At 36.5% G+C, this 23284-nt stretch overlaps 1 protein-coding gene and 1 pseudogene across 4 annotated transcripts in view; one reads left to right on the plus strand and one right to left on the minus strand.

Annotated features, from left to right (window-relative positions):
• The first annotated feature begins 1730 nt into the window (after positions 1-1730).
• LOC132227466 (S-methyl-5'-thioadenosine phosphorylase-like) lies at positions 1731-2600 on the plus strand (annotated as a pseudogene).
• A 923-nt stretch (positions 2601-3523) lies between these two features.
• GXYLT1 (glucoside xylosyltransferase 1) overlaps positions 3524-23284 on the minus strand; it is a 41203-nt gene continuing 21442 nt past the window's right edge. For 3 of the 4 annotated variants that reach the window (XM_059682587.1, XM_059682584.1, XM_059682586.1), the window contains 4 exons: positions 21175-21426; positions 16003-16126; positions 15528-15700; positions 3524-9103 (listed from right to left, as the gene is read on the minus strand). In XM_059682587.1, the coding sequence (XP_059538570.1) occupies positions 8942-9103; positions 15528-15700; positions 16003-16126; positions 21175-21426 (711 nt within the window). In that variant the 3' untranslated portion in view covers positions 3524-8941. Of the gene's footprint in view, positions 9104-13794; positions 13921-15527; positions 15701-16002; positions 16127-21174; positions 21427-23284 lie in introns of all 4 variants that reach the window. The other variant, XM_059682585.1, reaches the window with a different exon arrangement.

Below are 23284 nucleotides of genomic sequence, written 5' to 3' on the forward strand. Positions count from 1 at the left end.
CTGATCAACTGAACACTGTCTCTGTGTCCTTCCTTCTTCGCCGACTCCATCTACGCCTTTGGGAACCCCTGGACCTGCTGGGGTTAGACCCCGGCATATGGTGCCCAAACAGGGACCCCTAGGTAAGCCCCACTCTCGGGATGGATAGGACTCCACTGTAGGAAGAGGGTGGATAGTCTTCGCTGACTCCGTCCACACCTTTAGGGACCCCTGGACCTGCTGGGGCTGGACCCCAGCATAATACAAATAATATAGAAAGTTAAAAAAAACAATAAACCAATGTTTTGAAAATTTGAAAAACAAATTGCTCAGAGTCTATAAACAGCCAAATTATTCAATAGGGCAAATACAGACTAAAACATTTTCAGATGTGCGAAGTGTCTCGGTGATTGTTTTCCCTTAATATATATTCTTTTCTTCTTCAGCAGCAGCAGTTGACATGACAAATTTTATCTGGGCCCATGTGAAGAACATGTAAAGATATCCCAACCTCCATTGCAGCTACAGAGTCCATGACTAGGTTCTGAGCCAAAGGAATGTAATCTGTGATACTCCCCAAAAGTGGTATGAAAGCTGGAGACAGGCTCTTTCCCTTCCATTTCTTCCTCCCTGCTATCTGAAAGTAGACATGCTAAGTGGAAGAAGAAATACATTCTTGTACCACTGGTAGAAGCCCTTTACTGGAGATGACAAAGGATCAGGCAAGAGAGAGATCGAGTCCCTGAGCACAGTAGAAACTCCAAATTAGACTTGACAACCACATTGACGTGATAGAGAAATGAGCTTCTATCTTTAAGTCACCGTTATTTTGGACTTCTGTCACTTGTAGTCAATTCTCATCCTAGGTAATCTTACCTAATACACAAGTTTATGAAGGTTTTCTTTGCAGGTTACTAAATTCTATAAATGTGGATATAAAACATGGCATTTATTTATTGCATTGTTCAAATCCTCTGAGTACATGTTTATTTTTGGTCTTGATGTGCAAATTCAGAAAGAAGTTTATTCAAGATTGACAAAATGATGGTGGCTTTAACAATATCCTATTTTCTGGGAGATTTTGCTATATGTAAAATCTATGTTTGATATATAAGAATTATTGTGTATTTTGGTAGATTACTGTACAAAATTATTTAAAATATTACCATATTTTTCCGTGTATAAGATGCCGCCATGTATAAGACGCCGTTTTCCAACCCAAAATTAAGAAATCAATATTTTAAACATTTTGCTGGTTTTCCTCTTAAGGCCTTCTTTTTTGGCATCTTAAGGAGTTCTTCCTGTTTTCTCTACTGTCTGATCATACACTCAGTGGGAGGAGGTCCAAATTGCCTCTCTGCAGCTCTATTTCCATGCTCTTTTGCATAGCTGATTACATTCAGTGTGAATGTTGCAGAGTGAGACAATCGCTTACCAGTATTTATCTTTTTATTTTTTGACATCCTTATGGGCTCAGAACACTCAGGTCCCTGTTGCATCTTCGCACTTTCCACCTCCACTTCCAATTACTCATCAGTTGACGTCAGTAACAATAAGGCTCGTGATTGGAGGAAGCCTGTTTGACAAGGTATGGGCAGCTACGCACCCACAGGGCTCCCTCCTCAGGTGACTTCCATGTATAAGATGCCCATTGGATTTTCAGACTAACGATTTTAGAAAAAAATAGCATCTTATGCATGGAAAAATATGGTACTATGGGCTCTGCTTCTCTGCCCCCGTGCCCACCCAACACCTCCTCCTGGTGCAGATATGGCCTCAGGTGCCACCCCTACAGCTATGAAGATTGGAATCATTGGTGGAACAGGCCTGGATGATCCAGAAATCTTAGAAGGGAGAACCAAGAAATATGTGGATGCTTCGTTTGGCAAGCCTTCTGATGCCTTAATTTTGGGGAAGACAGAGAATGCTGATGGCATCCTCCTTGCAAGGTACGGGGCCTTCAAAAGTCAACCATCAGGCAAACATCTGGGCTCTGAAGGAGGAGGGTTGTACTCCTGTCATAGAGACCACAGCTTTCAGTTCCTAGAGGGAAGAGATTCAGCTGGGTGATATTGTCATTATTGACAAGTTCATCAACAGGACCGCCATGAGGCCTCAGACCTTCTATGATGGGAGTCACTCCAGTGCCAGAGGAGTGTGCCATATCCCAGTAGCTGAGCCATTCTGCCCCCAAACCAGAGAGGTCCTCATAGTGACTGCTAAGAAGCTAGGATTCTGGTACCACTCAAAAGGGACAGTGCTCACAATTGAAGGACTTTTAGTTCATGGACAGAAAGCTTCATGTTTTGTACCAGGTGTGTGTGGGGGAGAGGGGGGTGGATATTATCAATATGACCACAGTTCCAGAGGTGGTTCTTGCTAAGGAGGCTGGACTTTGCTATGCAAGTGTTTATGGCCATGGCAGATTAGGATTGCTGGAAGGAGCACACAAAAAAGTGGTTTCAGTGGGCCAGGTTTTAAAGACCCTGAAAGAAAATGCCAATAAAGCCAAAAGTTTGCTCCTTACTACCATACCTCAGATAGGTTCCATGGAATGATCAGAAACCCTCCACAACCTGAAGAATATGGTCCAGTTCTCTGTTTTATTACCAAGGCATTAAAATATAGCATGTTGCCCAGAAGATAAGACTTTCTCATTCTAATCATTTGGGGAATTCCTGCTTAACTTGAAATGTGGAAAAGCTTTCATGCTTTTGCTCACTAAGAACGTGATCAGCCCATGCCAATGTGAAGGATGCCTTCTGAAAGACTGACTGCTTCAAAAAACAAGGAAAGCAAAGGACCAGTAAACATGTGGCAAATTCCTACCCTTTAGAAAAAAGACAAGAAGACACCATTCACCCTTCCCCCATTAAATTCAAAACAATAAAAGGTGGGAGGTGACGGTTTCCCCTATTGCCAAGGAATATGAAGACAAAAAATAAAAATAACAAAATAAAAATATTACTTTGTCCCATTTTAAACTTTGGATCTTGATTTTACTTTTTCCAATAGTACATTTTCTTTTGGTGTGTTTTTATTCTATGCCTTTCCCCATTCCTTTATTTTCCCTTTTCCTTATACACTTTGCTGAGGAATTGCAGGATTAACCTGAGAGAGTTCTGCAAGCTAATTCTTTCAAAGGGAAGCTAGGCCTGACTGGGAAATTCTTCATTCAGCCTCATGGTTAAGCGTTTACAAATATATTGGGATTATTCTACCCCTGGTGAGTGGCACCTGACTTACTGTGCCAAACCTTTCTATGTCAACAATTTTCAATTATCCTTTCTGGTCCTAATTTATCAGCTTGTTAATGGCATCCTTCTGATCTTCAACTTGTTTCTTAGGCCCAACTCTCTTTTTATCATTTCATTTTGAGGTTAACCATAAGGAACTCATGGCCTCTATAAGTTATTCTACAGTACGAAGCACTTGAGGAAAATCTATCCCTTAGGATACAGCTACTGGACTCCTAGTTATCAAGCATCCTAACCCTAAACATTCCAAAGCTGTTTATGATTTCTAGAATAACTCAGACACATCATTTGGAGAAATTAAACATTTATTGAGATGGGTTTTTTTAGTAACAGCAACACAGTTTCTCAACAAAAAGATGAGCTGAACTCACCCAAAACAAAACGAAGCAACTTTCCATTATTCTCAGGTAATAGTGGCATCTATAATCTTATATTCCCCTTTAATAAATGTCAAGATACATAAAATACTTGGAGGAAGACATCCAAATTATTCTAAAACCACAATATTTTAAGGTAAAAAGTAGTTTAAGGGTGGTAACCTCTACATATCACAGTACACCAGAGGCCTTCTGCAGCTTTACAAACATTCTACTCAAATAATTAAAACATTTATGCGAAATGCTTGTAAAAAATGGAAACATCTGCAATCTTTCTCAGTGTTTGATTTCGGGAACAGGTGCAAACCATCTCCTTCATAGATCTTCTGTTATAGCACCCATCAAAAACCATTGGTCCAGCTCTCAAATAACGAATACGAAGCATGTGTGTTCTGCTAAATTTTGAATAAATGATGTATTCTACAGCTATACTACAAGCCCTGGATTATTTTAGCACAGCATTCCAATATTCCCTGAAGAGATTTTATATAAAAGTTGAAAATAGCTATTTTCCATCACAAAGTCAATTTACTTTTTACGCAACATACGCGGTTGCATTGTGTTTAATTTTTACACGCAGTTGCTATGATGTTGTGTGCGTGAATATGCTCACATATACTAAACATAATCAGACTGTACATATACTAAACATAATCAATGGCTCCACAGCAGTTAAGTTTGATATCAAAATGTCTGACCACAGATCCTCCAAATAACACTCACAGTATTAGTAGTGAGGGAATTTTTCATTTTTCTTCATATATTTTCAATGGCTCTGTTTTAAAACTGAGACTACAGATAATTCTAAAGAAATAAATCCCATTAGACACTTGGAATTGTTGATAGATGAGGTGACGATACATATTTTCCATTTAAAAATGAGTGTGACATTGATTTATAATCAACTTCAAATTGCCTAGTCCAATATGCTATTTCATGTTCTCCTCATGATTCTATTGCTAGATAGTTGATTTAACATCATATTCCTTTTCAGTTTTACAAAAGAACATTCTTGAACCACCTTTTAGAGTTGTCTTAAGTTTATATAACATTATAACTTAGTTTTAAAAAATCTAGTTTCATGTTCAATGAATTAAGAAACAATAAACATCAGAACAGTTCGGCCAGAATTTAATAGGCAAAAAAGAGTTGCTTTGGCAATATATAAGAAGATAACTGTTACATACAAATCATTCTTTAATCTACTTTTATTAAATATTAAAAGGCAGTTGTTTTAAGACACTTGAAATTACATTTAATAAATGGATAACTGACCCCACACTTAACATATAGCTCCCCTACTTTTCTTAATTTACTCTAAGGAACCAAAAAAGCTATTTTTAAAAAAACAGATCAATGGTCATTCTAAACACCTCAAAGAGGTTCTGACTACGACTAAGGCCGATCAGCACCACCGTATTACTTACAATATAGACTGCGGAAAAAGACAGTGAGTACTCTCTCTTAAGGTCTTTCCCTTTCATGTATTTCTGCTATCTCCCGTTCTCTTGAATCCATTCTTCCAGTTGAACTGAAAATATGCTATTGAGGAGTCAACAGATGTTGACTGTTTGAGCTGCCACTCAAGGGAGGGCCGTGATTCCCAAACCTGGCTTCCTATCAGCATCATCTTGGAAAAATGATGCAGAAAGCTCCTGGGCCCCTTCACACCTTATGAAACCATCCCTCCACCCTAGCCTCTCTGGTGACTCTGTGTGGTGGTCTGGCCTAAGCCAACATTCAGGATGACTAAAAGGACAATGCTAAGGGAAGATGCTTGTCATTGTGTTTCCACAGGCCCTACCTCATAAACTGGGACCCAGAAAATAATAATGAAAATCATGTTCAATCATTAGCTCTAAATAAGTGAGTAGAGTGACTGGGAAACAACTCTAGCATCAACAAATCAAACAAGGGAGCCATGCTGCCTCCTCCATGAAGCCAGCACCCCGACCCTGAGGGCCCAGCACTGCACTGGAGGAAGGCGGCAGGCAGCAGCACAGGGTGGGGGCTACAACTCCGCCAGTGACTGTTTCCACACCACTTCTCTCCATCACTCCACCTCGATTCTCCCACTCTCATTCCATCTTTTCCTACTCTGCCTTTTGCCATTCTCACTCTCATTCCCATCTTTCCTCCCTTTTCTCACTTCCTCTCTTTTCCTTCTTTTTTTGATCATTCACTTATATCATTCTTTTCCCTGCTTTCTCTTCCTTAAAAACTCTTCCTTACCTCATATAAGCAAATTAATACTGGAGATACCACGCATGTCAGAAAACATTCAGCCGAAGGGGACGGCAGGGCAAAGCAGACCTTCCACAGCAACGCTGATGGACGTGCCTGACAGAGGCCGTGCAGAACGTCTTCAAATCCATTCTCTCTTGAGTCTCAAAACTTCCTAACTCATGACTGCTGGGTCTCATGAGGTTGGAAGGGCATATTCATTACTTGGAAACCCAAGGCACAGAGAAGGTTAAACAATTAACCTGGAGTCCCTTAACCAGGAAGAGAATACAGACCTAGTTCACAGTCTGATTTTCTTCCCATTACACCACTAACATCTGACTGGAGGTAAGATGAGAGCAGCAGTAAGCAGTAATATTACTTCAGGCTCTAAAGCATCCAAAGGTAACTGGGTTACCTAATAAATTCTGAACTATTCTTCGGGGGGGGGGGGGGGGGGGGGTATGTATTTTTTTCTTTTTTAAAATATATTTTTATTGATTTCAGATAGGAAGGGAGAGGGCTAGAAACATCCATGAGAGAGAATCACTCCCGCACGCCCCCTACTGGGGATTGAGCCTGCAAACCAGGCATATGCCCTTGACTGGAATCGAACCTGGGACCTTTCCGTCGGCAGGCCGACGCTCTATCCACTGAGCCAAACCAGTCAGGGCTGTATTTTCTTAAAATGTATCACAATATATATTTCTAAAAGTTTCCATATTCTTTTAAGATAACTACTTCATACAAATGAAGTGCGACTATATTTTAGTCACTCCACTTTGGTAATACTGTAGCCCAGAGATAGTTCTGAGGTCAGAATTGTTCTAACATATGGACTCAAAAAATATACAATGTAATTTATATAAACTGCATAGGTATACTATTTTATAAAAAGAAATGTAATATTCTCTAAGTTATCCTATAATTTAACCTCATTAATGCTAAGAGCTGCATTTCTTGAGAATTCTCAAGGAAAAAGTTACCTTACCTAAAGATAAACTCAGAAAACTCATTTTAATATCTTTATGGACTTTCTGTGATATTCCAAGTTTTAGGCAAAATAGTCGGTAAATGGAAAGTTTTCACCATAAACCAATTTATGGTAAAAGGCCCAATTAGGCCAGATTTGAATAAACCAGGTGAGGAATCTTCCAACTGATGGACAATGTAGAATGTGTTGCAATGTAAATAAGCCACATGTGTGAGACCAGAGTACACAGCGCAGCTGGATTCAACTATGACCACACTCGACATGGTCCCAATCATATCAGAGCCCATGGGGCTGAGATTCTCTGTTCACTGAGGAAATTAAACCTAAGGAACTTGCTTAGAATATAAATTCATATGCTGTCAATAACTCAAGTACTTCCTCTAATATTTCAGAATCACAATTGTAATCCACCAACTATGCTAAGAATTATGATATCCTAATTTCAACCTTCAAGTTGGCAAAATCATTTCCAGTGGTTCCCAAACTAGCTGATGTCAAAATCACCTGAGGTGTTTATTAAAAATAGAATCATAATGTGACTTAGATTCTAACATTGGAGACAATCAGGAATCTGCTTAAGGACTTAAGATGCATTTAACATGGAGGAAGTATTATGTCATTGTAGTTACTGAACTGTTCACGGTGGTGAAATAACATGTTGTCTGGGATTTTCTTTAAGATACTTTAGAAAAAAAGAAAAAGGATAAATGATGCAAATATGGCAAGATATTGTTAAGTGCTTGATCCGGACAAACAGCACCACTGTATTCTCTCTACTTCTGTGTAATTTTTAAGTCTCTTCATTAAAAAAAAAAGTTTGCAGACCCCAATCGTAGACACAGTGGGCCAGAAAGGGTAAGCCCCAGCATTCATTCTCAACAAGCTCTCCCCAAGAGTCTAATGCAGCCAGGCAGGCAATGGTCTTATTTGGGGACCGTTAACAACAGCCTTCTATGTACCCTCCAAACTTAGATAGAGATCAACAACACTGAGAAGTCTATTTTCAACATTAAAAAAAAATAACTGTCTTAAGTGATGTTCAAAAAGGGAAGCTATTCACATTGACCCAAACTACTTTCCTGTAGTCAGAGGTACTGGTTTTCTTAATCCCAATCATCCATGACAGTTGTTTAAATTAAGGCTCTATATATTTGCTTCTTCAAATATATCTTGCAAATATATTTTGAGGTAGAAGAAAAAAAGTTAAATGACCACTTTCTCCTGCTCTGTTGTAACTAAAATTACTGTTCACAGAAGTACAGAGCTTAATGCATTTTGGCCCATCACACAGGTATACTATTTAGGTTTTCATTTTATTTTCCTTTCTTTTTCTGCTTCCAGAATGCCCAGTAAAGCTGAAATTCTTCATTTAAAATGATAAAAAAAAATTTTCAAAATATTTAACGATCTTAGATCTGAGTTTGGCAAGACAGTTAAAAATATACACATGAAAATACTATATTTCACAAGCATACACACAGACTAAAACACAATTTTCACTGTTTTCCCTCTTTCTTATACAGCGCCATCTTAAACGTGCAGTTTACTTGTAATCTAAAAATAATTTTAAACATGATTGTCACAAAAAGATTTTAAAACAGAGATGAAATCTATGAAGGCACACATGGATTGTCAATGGTTACATCACATTTCTTTAGAAACAGAATCTTTTCTGCTCCTGTAAACGTTTTTCTCACGTATTTAAAGTGAGGTTAGTGCTGACAAAATTATTGCTATACTCAGTTTGCAACCTACTGTGTATGAGGTACATCTTTTCCATTCATACACCCCGCCCCTTCTACTGTTCTTACTCACTTGAGCTTAACAGTAAACCAGTCTATAGGCCACAAACAATTCAATATTTTCATCAATACTGGAATGACAGCAAATAACATTATAAACGTCAGAGATGAAAAATGTCTTCTTATTGGAGTCAAGACTTTAATTTATTCTTCATTAAATGAATATATTGCTCATTTAACTTCCTCAGGAAAAAGAAATTATTCTGAAGATGAATAATTCTTTCCTGAACACTTCATCCAAGACTATTCCTTCACGTTTCCTCTAACATTTTGTTGGTTTCATTCATTTGACTCAGTAGTCTCCAAGAATCACCTTTCCTTGGGTGGTCTATCATAGCGGTCCTGGATGCTTTTGGTTAGCCGTTTGATAAATATTTTGTAAATTTTCCCGCAGTATGTATGCACTGTCTTTTGCAATTCCAGTTCTAAAGGTTTTAATAAGGAACGGATGTGGTCATCTTCAAAAGAACACTAGAGGAAGAAAATAAAAAGACAAATATAAATATGTAATTAATTCTAAATAACTTCTTCAATCAATTTAATACTGACAACCTCCATTTAAAGTCTCATAAAAAGCGCCCTAGCCAGTGTTGCTCAGTTGGTTGAGCACTGTCCCATGCACTGAAAAGTCACCGGTTCCATTCCTGGTCGGGGCACATGCCCAGGTTGCCAGCTCAGGCTGCAGTCAGGTTGTGTATGGGAGACAACCGATTGATGTTTCTCTCTCATATAAATGCTTCTCTCTCCCCCTCTCCCTCTCTCTCTAAAATCAATAAAAACATATTTTAAAATAAACAAAGTCTCACAAAAGCATTTTCTCAACAAATATTTTCAGTGAAATAAACAGAACTATGGTCTCACAATCTGGAAGAGGAGGAAGTAATGGTAATCACTAGGGCAGCAGGGGGAGCTTTCCTCAGCAAGGACAATGGAGGCAGGGCAAGCCAAGGCCGGAGTTCTCACGTGCTCAGGGACAGAGACTACCCGGGATTCTAACGACTGTGAGATGACAACCACAAGCTCGGAGAGAAAAGAACAAAAGCCCCAAATCCCTCCGAGGTGAACACAGCCTGAAGTCACTGCATTCTTCCATCACGTAATGCAAAGTGCCCGAGAGTTGTGCAGTACACAACTGGCATCTAGGTGTTCCCACATGTGCCTAACCTGACTGCAGGCCTCTTTCCACACCGCAGGCTGTGCCTGGCTCATCTTCACTTCCCTTCTCTGCCTGGTCCTCATCTTTACAGCTCAGTTCAAGTGTCAGCTCCTCTGAGAAACCTCTCCTGACAGTTAATCACTCCCTCCCTCGTCACTGGCACACCACTCAGTACACAGACTTTCAGGAAGGTCATGCTCTGTATATAAGACTGCAGATTGAAAGGCAGCAAATAGCAAGGCTATGATGACCACAATTAAATAACTCAAGGCATTTTCAAAGAACAAGACATGTTTTTAAAATATGGCAGAATGGCAGTTCAATCCAGCAAATGCTGGGTACAATCATGGCTATGGCGAAGAAGGTAGTGTAGGAGTAAGCACTCAACTCTCTTGCAGAGATAGTTATGCAAATATAAGCAGGGTGTGTGAAGTAAATCAAAGTTAACACAGAAATATCAAGAAATATAATAATTCAGGATGATATACATTAAGCAGAAAATACCTTACAGAGCAATAAAATACTTTGTTCCCATTTTGAATTTGCAATTTTTAATCTTAATATTTTTATTCACTCAACAACTAATATTTAAGAAATATGTATGGACTGTAAAAATTGATTTGCTGGCAGATATAGCCATGCATTTACAATTTAAAAATGATACACATTCTTTGTAATTCATACTGTTCACTGTATTCGATGGCTATGACTAAGCGTCTGTCTAAAACTTGCATAAATACCTTTGTCTGAATACAATTCTTTTAAAAATTACACTTCTCACTGAATTATAGATAAGGGAAGATAAAACACTAACCAAAAGCACCATAAAGGGTTGATTAACTTCATTAAGTTGAAAAACATAAAATCATTAATTCAGTATTTGAAATAATCTTAAAAGATTTTTTAAAAATCAAGTGTAGTTAATCAGTTTAAAAACCAACTCACATTTTAAAGGTACATATTTATAAAAGATAAAAGATCAAATAAATTAGAAAGATTTAATTCTTTAATAATGCATTTTTAATGCTCAAAGGAAACAAAGAAATCACATTTTTATAAGTATGCATTTCTTTTCTATCCTGCAAAGTCTCAGATCCTCTAAAAGTCATTTTTTTCATTTTTATCACCTTTTGACAATCCATGTAAAAACATCATTAAAATACGATACTAACTTCTGAATACTGCATTAAATGAACATCAACACTAAATTTTATAATTCTCCAATGAGTGTAGCTCAGTGGATTACAGTTAAGTATTTTTTTCTCATTCCTATTGATAGGCTGTACTAGACCAGAGGTTCTCAGTCACCAGCAATTAATAAGAATTAGAACCCAGCGCCCACACCTAAGCCAAACTAGTACTTTCATGATTCATTTATGTCTTATCTTCACATCCACATAAGATTAGGCACAGTCTAGCCTGGCAGCAGAACTACATGAGATGAGTGGTCACATTTACTTCTCCCCAAGTGTCAGTGAACTAGCAGCATGCATAGTGAGTGATACAGATCATTAAACAAAATCATAAATTCAACCATCATTTGGATTTGCCCCAAGACTTGATCCCCAACATATTCAAACCTGGTTCCATGCACCACCCTAGAGGCATGTGAAGTATAATCACCTTCCCTTGTAAAACCACCTTAATTATACAAAAGGGGGTAAGAACAAGAAAAACAAGGGAGAAAAGATTATCTGGGGCAGGAATAGGAGAGGGGGAGTATAATTTCCACTCAAAACTCAATAAAAACAAATGCTTAAACAAGAAAACCCCATTTACAAAGTCAAGAAAGAAGATGAAATACTTAAGCATAAACTCAAGATATGTTTAAAATCTATATGCAGAAAACTACTAAAAAATCCTGAGACACAAATACAAAGACAGCCCTTGTTCTTAAGATGTCTCAACACCATCAAAATCTCAGCAGCCCCCAATATATGAAGCTGATACACTCCCAATAAAAATGACAAGATTTTTATGTAGTTAAAAGTGTTGGTATTTGTGGGAAAATAAATATACAAGATCTAGGAACACACTGAGAAGGACAGGCTATGAAGAAGTAGTGACCCGACCAGATAATAACACACAGCACGAAGTCTTTTAAGTAAAATAGTGTGGCACTGGTGCACAGATGAACAGATAAATGGAACAAAACAGAAATTAACATGCAACTTTAGTACATGATAAAATCAGTATCTCAAATCTTTGCAGTAAAGATAGACTTTTAGCCCTGGTCAGTGTGACTCAGTGGTTGGACCGTTGGCTCTCGCTGAAGGGTCTCTGGTTCAATTCCTGGTCAAGAGCATGTACCTGGGTTGCAGATTCCCCACCATGGTTGGGGCACATGTGGGGGGCAACCAACTGATGTGGCTCTCTCACACTGATGTTTCTCTCTCTCCTCTCTCCCCCCTCCCCTCCTTCCACTCTCTTTAAAATCAATGGAAAAAAATATCCTTCAGTGAAGACTAACCAATAAACAAACAAAAAAGATAGACTTTTATATAAATGGTTTGAAACAACAAGACTGCCATTGGGAAAAAGATCAAATGTGATCCATTCCTCAACTAATACAAAAGACTAAATTCCAAACTAAGCAAAGAACTGAATTTAATAAATAAAACAATACATAGGTGAATATTTCTATAACCTAAGTGTAGTTAGGAAAAGGCTTTCTAATTATGACTTTTTAAAAAAAGGTTGATAAAATTAAAAACAAACAGACTGAATAGCAAAAATTGCCATAAATGAAGTAAATGGGGAGAAAATATTTGTAACAGAAATCACAGATTAAGTACTAATATCCCTAATATACAAAGAACTTACGATTGTCAGGGAGATGGTAAATAAAGACTCTGCAAATATGCAAAAAATGATTGAATTAATTATATACTTTAAATAGGTGAACTCTGTGGTATATAAAATGTGTATCAATAAAGTTACTTTAAAAACACTATAAATAGGTAAACTGTCTGAAAGAAAATTCACCAAAAAAAGATAAAATGTCTCTTTTATAAAAAGATGTTTACCTTACTCATGAGAGAAATATAAATTAAAACTAAACTAAGATTCCATTTCTCACTCACATGGAAGGCAAAATTTTATTTTAGTTTTTTTAGTTAATTCTCACCTGAGGACATTTTTCCACTGATTTTAGAGAGAGTGGAAGAGAGAGGGAAAGACAGAGAGAAACATCAATGTGAGAGAAACACATCGATTGGTTGCCTCCTGCACGGGCTGGCGAAGAGCCCGCAACCAGGGTACGTGCCCTTGACTGGAATCAAACCCGGGACCCTTTGGTCCACAGGCTGACGTTCTGCACTGAGCCAAACTGGCTAGGACTGAAAGGCAAAATTTTAAAAGCTTGATAACACACTCCATTGAGGAGGCTGTGGGGACAGGCCTCCTATAAATTGTGGGCAGGAATGCAAACAATCCCCGTGCAGGGGAAACAGGCAGTGTCTTCAACCCAATAATCCCACTTCCAGGAATATACCCTGAAGGCACACCCCCGACAGCACAAACATACATAGGGCACGGTTATGAATGGCCGCATTATTTATCATTCAAAATGCTGGAAAACAAAACATTCAAACACAAGAGGTGAGTTGAATAAACTCTGGTACATATACAAAATGGAATATTATACACCTATAAAAAATGAGAAAGATATATATAAATACATGTATTTCCAGAATATTTTAATGAAAAAAGCAAAGAGCAAAAAGTATATAAACAAAAAAAGGTATGCTATCTTTTGTTTAGTAAAGGGAATTATAACACATACACACATCTGCTCATGTGTACAGGAAGGACAAACCAGAAGATAATGAAACTGGCAACTGACTGAGTGGGGGGAAAGAGATGGGGAATCTACTTTTTGAAATATGTTAATATTCCACATATCGAATTAAAGTTAAATCAACAAGGATGAAGAAGAAAACTTAATACTAAAAGCATACTGAAACAATGAACTCAATTGTATTTGAAATGAATAAAATAAACTCACTTGAAAGAGAGGATACAATAACTAATCTAAGTAACTTCTGAACACAGTAATTGAGCACACACCCTCGTTCGGGGGCAGGGGCAGGGAAGATAAAGGACTGGAAACAATCCTGAACAGGTTGTTTTTCTTGTGAAGAGGGAAGCAGAAACACAACATTCTTCAAATTATTTTACATGTATTGTAGGATTAAGTTAAATTAACAAATGTTTTATGTTAGGATCCCGGATTGTTAATGTAGAAGAAGATAAAACACAAAAACATAGAGTACGAAAAAGCAAGGAGGGGGCTTGGGGGCTTGGGGGTATGGAACTGGAGGCATTGGTGTGGGCGTATGATCGTAAGTGAGTATGTGTGGGTTTACATTTTCTAGCTCTGTTACTGGAAGGGCTAAGAAGACACCCTGGCAGCAATAAGGATACCTAGCACCCAGAGCCCACCAAAAGGAACCAGAGCTCCTTTGTCAGATAGTTAATTTCAGGGCTACAGTAGGGAAGGTATTATCAAGATGAGCCTGGAATAATTTGTTGGGACAAACAACGAGATACTAAAAATAATGATGGGAATATGTCAAAAGGGCACAAGAGGTAGCCAAAGGGACTCCCAAGAGTCAAATTTGGAACAACATAAATAAAAGGGAAAAACGCATTATAAATCATTGGGGAAAATACATAATAATTTCATACTAAGTGTGTGTAAAGATCAATAAACAGGCAAAAAGCTGTATGTAGAAGGAGTGCCAGAGTTGGGCAATGACCAATTTGTAGCTACCACAGTAAAGACTGATTGAGCAAGAACCAATAATGGCTACTAAATTTACTATGGACATTTTGATGAGCAGGATTTTAAACAGTCTCCCCAAAAAGTGCTTGCAAGAGGAAAAATAACTAACTATACAGTGCATAAACTGAGCAACATTTTGACTGAGTGGTTAAAATCAACGTCACCAATGAGAGGCAGGCAGACAAAGGGGACTGAATGTGACATCCTGAAAAGAACACAACTTCACTTATATAATATTCTGACCAGGAGGGCATACCCTGAACCTAATCATAAAGAAACATCAGGCAAGCCAATATGAAGAACATTCTAATAATATAAGGAATTAAGGGGCTCTATTCCTCCCAAAATGCCAATGCCATAATAGACAAAAAAAGATTGAGAACCTGTTCTAGATCAAAGAAGAGTAAAGCTCATGGATGGTAGATTAAAGTATTTTATCAATATTTTATTTCCTGAGTTTGACATCTGTCCTGTAGGTCGGTAATAAGAAAATATCCTTGTTCTAAGTCAGTGGTTCTCAACCTTGGCTGCATATTAGAATCACCTGGGAGTCTTTTTAAAATCCTGATTTCTGGGCCTCATCCTCCGGAAATTCTGTTTCTTTGTTATGGGGTGAGGCCACAACATTAGTAACAAAGAAACAGAATTTCTGGAGGATGAGGCCCAGAAATCAGAATTTTAAAAAGATTCCCAGGTAATTCTAATGTGTAGCCAAGGTTGAGAACCACTGTTCTAAGTGAAAACACATGTAGTTTTTAGGGACAAAAGCACATGATGTATTCAAAAGATTCAGAAAACAAACAATGTATGTATAAAGAGAACCAATGATAAAGCAAATGGGGTAAAACATTAACAACCTATCCATATCCTTCAGTAAAGGGTATGGAAATTTTTTGTACAGTTCTCCATAAGCTTGCAAGTATTTCCACATAAAAATTTTTTTAAATGCTTACATTTCTCAGTGCTTCATAAATAGCTCTAAATGCTGGCTGCTTATCATCATGGTAAACACCTCTGTTCCCATGAAGAATGAAGATTCCTTCTTCCTCTGCTTCTTGGCAATTGCTTCCATATATACAATGATCTGGCCGATAATTCCATTGACAGGGAAAAACAAAAAGGCTTTCTACGTGCAGAAAGACAGAACAATTAAGCAAATAATCCTAATCCCACAGAATTAACATTTTGCAAAAATTTTAGTTTACAACTAGTCCTTACAGAATAAAATTTAAAATAGTAAAAAATGTTTGGCATTTGGATCTCCTCCTACTAAATCAATATTCAAGAAAAGCTTTACTCTGTCTTTAACATAAATAGTAACAATTATTAATACAAAGCCAAAATCAAATAAATGCATTTCATTTTGACTAAATAATATCTGTAAAATTTTTTTACAAATGTAAAGGATGAAAGAAATTAAATGATTACCTGGGTTATGAAAAAATATGATATTCAACAGATCTTGATCACCCCACGTGATATTCAGTTTGTATTTCTTGAGCAATGGCATAAGTATGTCTCCCCATCGCATCCGTACAGTTGTCATATCATTCTGTTGGTAAACACAGTAAAAAGGTCCTCAAGCTTCCAGGCTCAAAATGGTGACATGACAACAGTTCCCCATTCTTCCCTTAGCAATCATTACAGATCAGGAAGAAATATCCACTTCTTTGGTTACACAACCCAGTGATGCCAATGTAAACCTTCATGTGGGTAAGGCTGCCCAGCTGGAGCGGGAAAGACAACAAAAGAAGCTATCTGAAGCTGCATGTAGAACTGAGAGTACTAATAGAGCTGGGAAGGAGATGGGAAGGGAAAGCAGGACATGGTTTAAGTCCTATGACTATAACCTCACCTTAAAATGCAGAGCACTTTAGTACCTATGCCATATGTCTAGACAAAGTAACTCTGTCAATGTCTATGTCATAGAGTTGTTGAGGATTAAACCTGTTACTATGTAATTTAAAAGTACCGGGAACAGTGCCTGATACGTGGTACACATGCAGTTAGCTATTACTATTGTTGCCATGATCACTATTATTCTTAGACTGATTGCTAATCTTTTGTAACTGGCATTTCAGAGAGAGCATTCAAAATTGATATTATCAAAAATAGATACTGAACTTCATCAGTTGCCTTTCAGCCTCATAGCTCATTATTTTAAAACATGAATTCAAATATCTGAGGAAACAAGACCTGAAAGAGGGCTCTGGACCATAGAATCTGGAATGCGAAAGGATGGAGTTGAATAGTAAGCTTCTTATACCTGCTAGTATATGACTCTCTTAAACCCTCCAGACTTAATCCAGTATTTCTCAAAGTGCAGTCTGCAGCATGCAATCAATGAATTTTTTATGACCTCTATAAGACTAAGTACAGATATTAAAAGTGAGGTTTAGAAACTTTTATAGAATTTAACAGAATTATATCTATTTAATTTATATTTTAGTAACTTATTTATATAATTCTTTAAAAAACATGTTTTTATTGATTTCAGAAAGAGGGAGGAGATAGAAACATCAATGATGAGAATCATTGATCAGCTGCCTCCTGCATGCCCCCTACTGGGGATTGAGCCTGCAACACAGGCATGTGCCCTGATTGGGAATCCAACCATGACCTCCTGCTTCATGGGTCAACACTCAACCACTGAGCAACAGCAGATGGGCTTATTTACATCATTTTTAAAAAATATTGGCTCATGACAAATTTTAAGTTAAAAATTTTTTTTTTATCCTTCTCCAAAGTTTGAAAAACACTGTAAGCTATTCTAGGATATATATAAACTTAGTGGAGGTATAAACAATCTGTCCTTGAAGAAAGAGAAAGAAAAGCTAGAATTCCTGGAAAAAAACACCAAAAAACATTTAAACTAAATATGATCTGCTCAAATTGTTTTACCTTTGTGTGAAGTTTGTCAGAATGCAGTAATCACAGTAATAAAAAAATCTAAAGTCCCTCCCAAAATAATTTGGAAAATGACCAAAACTAATTTTACTTAAGGAAACAAGAAAATATTTTATTGAAAAAAATTATTGTGAAATAAATCACTGATCAGGTTAACAAAATAGTCTTAGGATCTGAAAAGGAAAATATAAACTGCACGAGGATAAAGACCAGCAAATCTTCAATAGGCAGGGACTGGTAGGCCCACTGTACCAGGCCATGTTCAACTCTACACTGGGTTCAATCTATTCAAATATAGACAGACAGACAGAGACAGACAGATTTAAACACACACACACATCTATTCAAAGAAAAATCAATGGAAGACATACTACAAGGCCCTGTGTAGTGTTGGCAGGTGGGGGGGGGGGGGAGCGCGGGGAGTTAAGATCATAGAGGGGAAAACCTTTATGACTTAAAAATCCCACTAGGAAAATACTTGACAAGAAACAACACTATTATAATTTGCTGATGACATAACTAGAATATTCAAGACAACCAATTAAAAAACAATGAGAAATCAAGTCAACAGAATTAGAAAAATGGCCCAAGGATATGGACAGCCATTACAAAGGAGAAAAAAGAAATGACTAAAAATTATAATAAGATTTTATCCACACAAATTAAAATATATGAGATATTTTTCAGCCATATAATTTCAAGTTCAATAAAACCCTATCATTTATTCTCCACAATACCACACTCACATTAAAAATGTGACAGACTACATGTACTGAGAAAAAGCAATTAATCTATACTAAGCAAAAAAAGCAAAGTGAAGATATATAATAGGATCCTACATATAAGTGTTAATATACATGTATATCAGTTTCAAATTCCATTTTTTTAAAAGTCTGAAGAATATGGTACATTGCCAAGTTTGTCATTTTGGCAAAGAAATGAAACTGGGGAAAGCGGTGTGCAAAGGGGGAACTTGTTTTTTGACTCTACATACAATGAATTGTTTAAATTTTTATAAACATGATTTAGCCCAGCCGGCATGGCTCAGTATTGAGCATCAACCCATGAACCAGGAGGTAACTGTTCAATTCCCAGGTCAGGGTGCATGCCTGGGTTGCAGGCTTGATCCCCAGTAGGGCATGTGCAGGAAGCAACCGATTGATCGCTCTCACGGATGTTTCTATCTCTTTAAAATCAATAAAAAGATATACATATATATTTTAAAGATTTAGTTTTATAATTTAAAAAACACAGTGGTTGGCAAAAGTAGGTTTACAGTTATATGTAAACAGTTTATTCTTGTATTATTATTTATCAATTATCGTATTATTTTCCATATGAACAACTATATACCTAGTTTTACCAACCTCATAGTTTTAATTTACTAAATTTAGCAAAACTACCACCAAAATGCACATGTATTATATTAAGATCAATTACTTTCCCTTTTAGAATTATGTATGCTTTTGAAAATACATAGGCTCATTACCATTATCAGTCTACCTTATAATATAAAACTGACAGGTGGCTATTCATATTATATTCCAGCAATGCTAGAAAATGAAACTCATCAATTCCCCAAAATTAGTTATTCCATGAATCTCTGAAAAGTTCTATCCCTTTTGGTAAGATGTTCATTGATATTCTGTTCTCAAAAGGGGTGTGTGTGTGTGTGTGTGTGTGTGTGTGTGTGTGTGTGTGTGTGTATTACAATAAAAATCCTCTTTATTGGTACAATGGGGTCCACCAGTCCCGGTCACATACATCTTTCAAATATGTAAAAACCACCATCATGTCTACCTCATAGTAAGGGTTCTCTTTTCATGCGGGTAAGAACTATGGGATAGCATTCACAGATCTGTATGAAACAATTTGAAAAGTTATTACAAATAATTCAGAGCTCTAAAATTTAAGACCTGTGCCAGGAAAAATCAAAGTAAAGTTTGCTACAGATATAGCCTGAAAAGCAATCTGGAAAACAAAGAAAGATTATAAAAAAGGAATTAAAGACTCAATAAATTTTGTAGAAGCATCCAGCAATCATAAATGTAATAATATTTGAAAACAAAGCAAATTTGTATTGTCCTCTCTGAGCAAGAATAGGGTTGTTTAGAACATAGAGACAGAAGGTATGAAGCAAACTGTACCTACTAAATTAATGTACAATGCCTCTCATATTTTTCTTCATTAAATAATCATTAATACATGAAAGAAAGCTAAAGTTTGAAAGTTTAGAAATTACTTCAACTTCCATATCTACATCTCCAGCTGGTTTAGAACATGCCACAGACAAAAATAAAAGAAGAATGGGAGAAACTGTTAAAGTATTTAAGAATGACATTTAAATAAAAAATAATCATAGATTTGAACTATATAGCTATATTTTGAAAATTTTAAAAAACTGAATAATGGTGTTACACTAAATTATCCCTAAGGTTCTTTGCAACACTAACTTTCTCATAATTCTGTGAATTTCAAGTGAAGGGTTACTGAGAAGTCACATTATTCCTTAGCAGATAATCTTACAGCACCATCTTCTGGTATAATATTACCATGCATAGAAAAGGAAGAAAACTCATAGTTTGACATCTTATTTAGAAAAATTTATGGTATGTGAAATTTTAAAACTCAAGATATATTAACAAATTGGGTAACTAAAGAAAGACGTTCACTTTTAAGCAAGAACACAGGTCACACCAGCCTCATTCGTTCATTCAATTGTGAGAGACAAAGGTAAAATGAAATCAAGATTTCAGAAAGGTTCAGAAAATGGAAAAGCTCTATTTAAAAAAAAACACAAACACCTAGATTTACTAGATCTACAGAATGATGGGTATGAACTGTGTGTCCTAAGACTGAAATGTCAGGATGTGGGGGGAGGGTGGCTACAAGCATCACTGCTGCCTATACCCAAAGTAAGAGGGAGGTTTAAATCAGACACAATGAAAGGAGTATTAAATAATGATGTAAATTCTGTTCCACCAGAAGCCATAAGAAAAAGATCTGACAAATATATGTATAAAACATACATATATACTCATATCAGATATGACTTAATATCCCTTAAAGCTTATTTCTGTCCTAACTAGATGTAAAGGGATAAACAGTAAGTCTATATGGTATTACAGAGGTCATTGTTTTTAGCTGACATTTAAGTGCTTACTTGGTGGCATACTCTGCACACTCACCATGTGTCAGCCACTGTTCTCACTAATTTCACCCTCACAAAAGCCTATGACATAGGTACTGTGTGACCTTGCCATCCTCATTTCACAGATGAAGAAACTAAACCCATAGATGTTCAAAACTTACCCAAGGTTCTAGTGTTTGAACCAAGCCAGCAGGCACCAGAGTCTTAAGCTCTTAACTGCAACTCTGTGTTCCCCCAAGACGGTTCACACTTTAAATTCACGTATTCTACGGCTACATAACTACAAAATGACTGCTGCTGCCTGGAGTAACAACCTAAGAAGGTGATGTTTGCTACAGTGCATTAGTTCACTTCATTGTAATGCCATCTCGTTTGAGCAATGCTCTAATAAACAGAATACTAAGAACACACCTTTCTTCAAATATTTTAGACAAATGAAAATATTCTGAATAGTTCAATCTAGTTTTTAACAAAGCAAAATTAAATCAGAAACCAAACACTTCAGAGGGAAAATAACCAACTACCTATTATCAGGGACTTACCTTGAAATACTTCCCTCTTATTCTAGTCATGTTCATCAACATAACTCCAGAGTTTACTCCAGTTTTTCCATAGTATGGATGTCTGGCAAAGCGATTATACCATCCTATTCGAGGCTCTTCATGTTCTGGTGCCATTGCAGCAATTTGTGTGGAATTAAATTTCTTGAGTAAAGACCAAATGTCATCAACAGGCCGTAAAAAAAGGATATCAGTGTCGACATACAATAGTGAGTCAACTTCTTTAAGGATTAACTATAAGGAGAGATATTTGAATCATTAACTATAATTCTATTTATTTAGTGTAAAACATAAAAGAAGTACTTAAGAGATACGCTAATTTACATGAACTTTTAGAGCAATTTTTCCTCGATCAGTCATTTTTTGCAACAGCATGTTAAAGATACTATGCTAATCTTTATATTAACTTTTAGAGAAGAAACAGTATAAAAATGAATCAGAACAAACACTCTAACAATAAGAATAAAATAAAAACATATGCTTAGAGATTAGGGAGAAATCTTAATTAAAGAACATTAATTTAGGTGAATTTCTATCTCAAATCTTAATTTCTTGAGATAAATATAAAAATAAACCAATATAGATAAAGATATGAATTTGTTCCCTTGGCCTGTAACACTAATGGCTGGCACGTTTACATCATTTTGGTCTCAACTATGAAACTGTAGAGCCAAAACTGAAACCCAGACCACTTAGCTTAAGTTCATGCTCTTATTTCTGTGCTTACTATCCCCCAACAAATCAAAGAAAATGTGCACTCACTTAGTAAGAGTAAAGACACGACTTGTCTTGCAAGACAGATCGGCTATGCTGCTACTTTCTGAGAGATGTTAAATCTCCAACGTATCTTCTGTAGGGAGTTCCAAAGGCAATTTTTGTTTTTTTATTTCTGCCTTACCCATGAACTTTAGAATCTGACTCCTGCAAATTTAAATTTATTGCCTATCCAGTGTATCAGTAAAACTCGATAATCAGGTTAAGCTAAACATTTTTAGATAATAAGATAATGAAAATAAGAGCTTGATCTTCATTCTGCCCCTTTTCTTATAAGTACCGCGCGCTAACCGATTGCGCCACTGGAGCTCCTTTTCTGCCCCTTTTCAAAGATGCTACCTCCTCCTAGAGCTAAGGTTAAGCAATTACCTTAATGAGCAGCTAGAAGGCTGAAAACACCAAATTCCCCCCACCAGCTGGTTTAATATCAGGCTGAAAAAAATATGATGGTAGACTGGAGTGCCTGAATAAAGCCCCCAATTAGAAGAGTATGTATACATGTGTCTGTAGGTCTGTCTGTCTCTCTGTTGTGGGGACAAAAATGAGGACAACTGGTTTTATATCAACATTCTGCTTCTGTACCACGATACAATGTGCGTCTACAGATTACTGGATTGTTGCAGACTAGGAAGACTGCATAAAACTCCAAGTTCACTGCCAACTGGAAATCAGACATAAGGTTAAATAATAACCACATCAGTATTTTTGGTGGAAGAAGTTGACAGAGCTTACATTAGTTCTTTTCATCCATTTCAAAGGAAGAGAAACTCAGTTAAAAAAAAGTTTATCACTTAGAAAAATAAAGCATCAATCTTTTAAAATCTGAGTATTTTAGATTAAAAAAACTATAATCAAGGTTTATCGCCAGACAATATTACCAAAAAACAGCCCCACTGAAAAAATGGTTCCCATCTCCCTTTGAGTTCACATGCCTTAAATTGTCTTTGTGTTAAAATATTAGTTAGAAAAGGTAAATTGACTTGGTATAAGACAAAAATGGTTACTTAATGATGCAATCTACTTCTTTTCCCAAATAATAATGAAGTCTGCAACTTGAAGGTGATACTACCACTGCATTTCTGCTGGCAACAGGTGACCTTGATTTCTTCTTAGAGATATAAGTTTATAGCACTGAATAAATTAAAATGCAAGAAATATTGTTTCAATATAAATTATTTGCAGTTTTCATTTTAACAGAGGTTTTTATTGTAGCTCTTTTTCTATGGAAATGTTTTCTATTCCTTGTTTTTGTTCAAAGGAAAAGTCATACTGTGTTTGTGTGTGTGTGTTTAATGATTTAAATGCAACTCTTCAGTAA

This window comes from Myotis daubentonii, chromosome 2 (assembly GCF_963259705.1).
Source record: "Myotis daubentonii chromosome 2, mMyoDau2.1, whole genome shotgun sequence".
Taxonomy (NCBI): Eukaryota; Metazoa; Chordata; class Mammalia; order Chiroptera; family Vespertilionidae; genus Myotis; species Myotis daubentonii.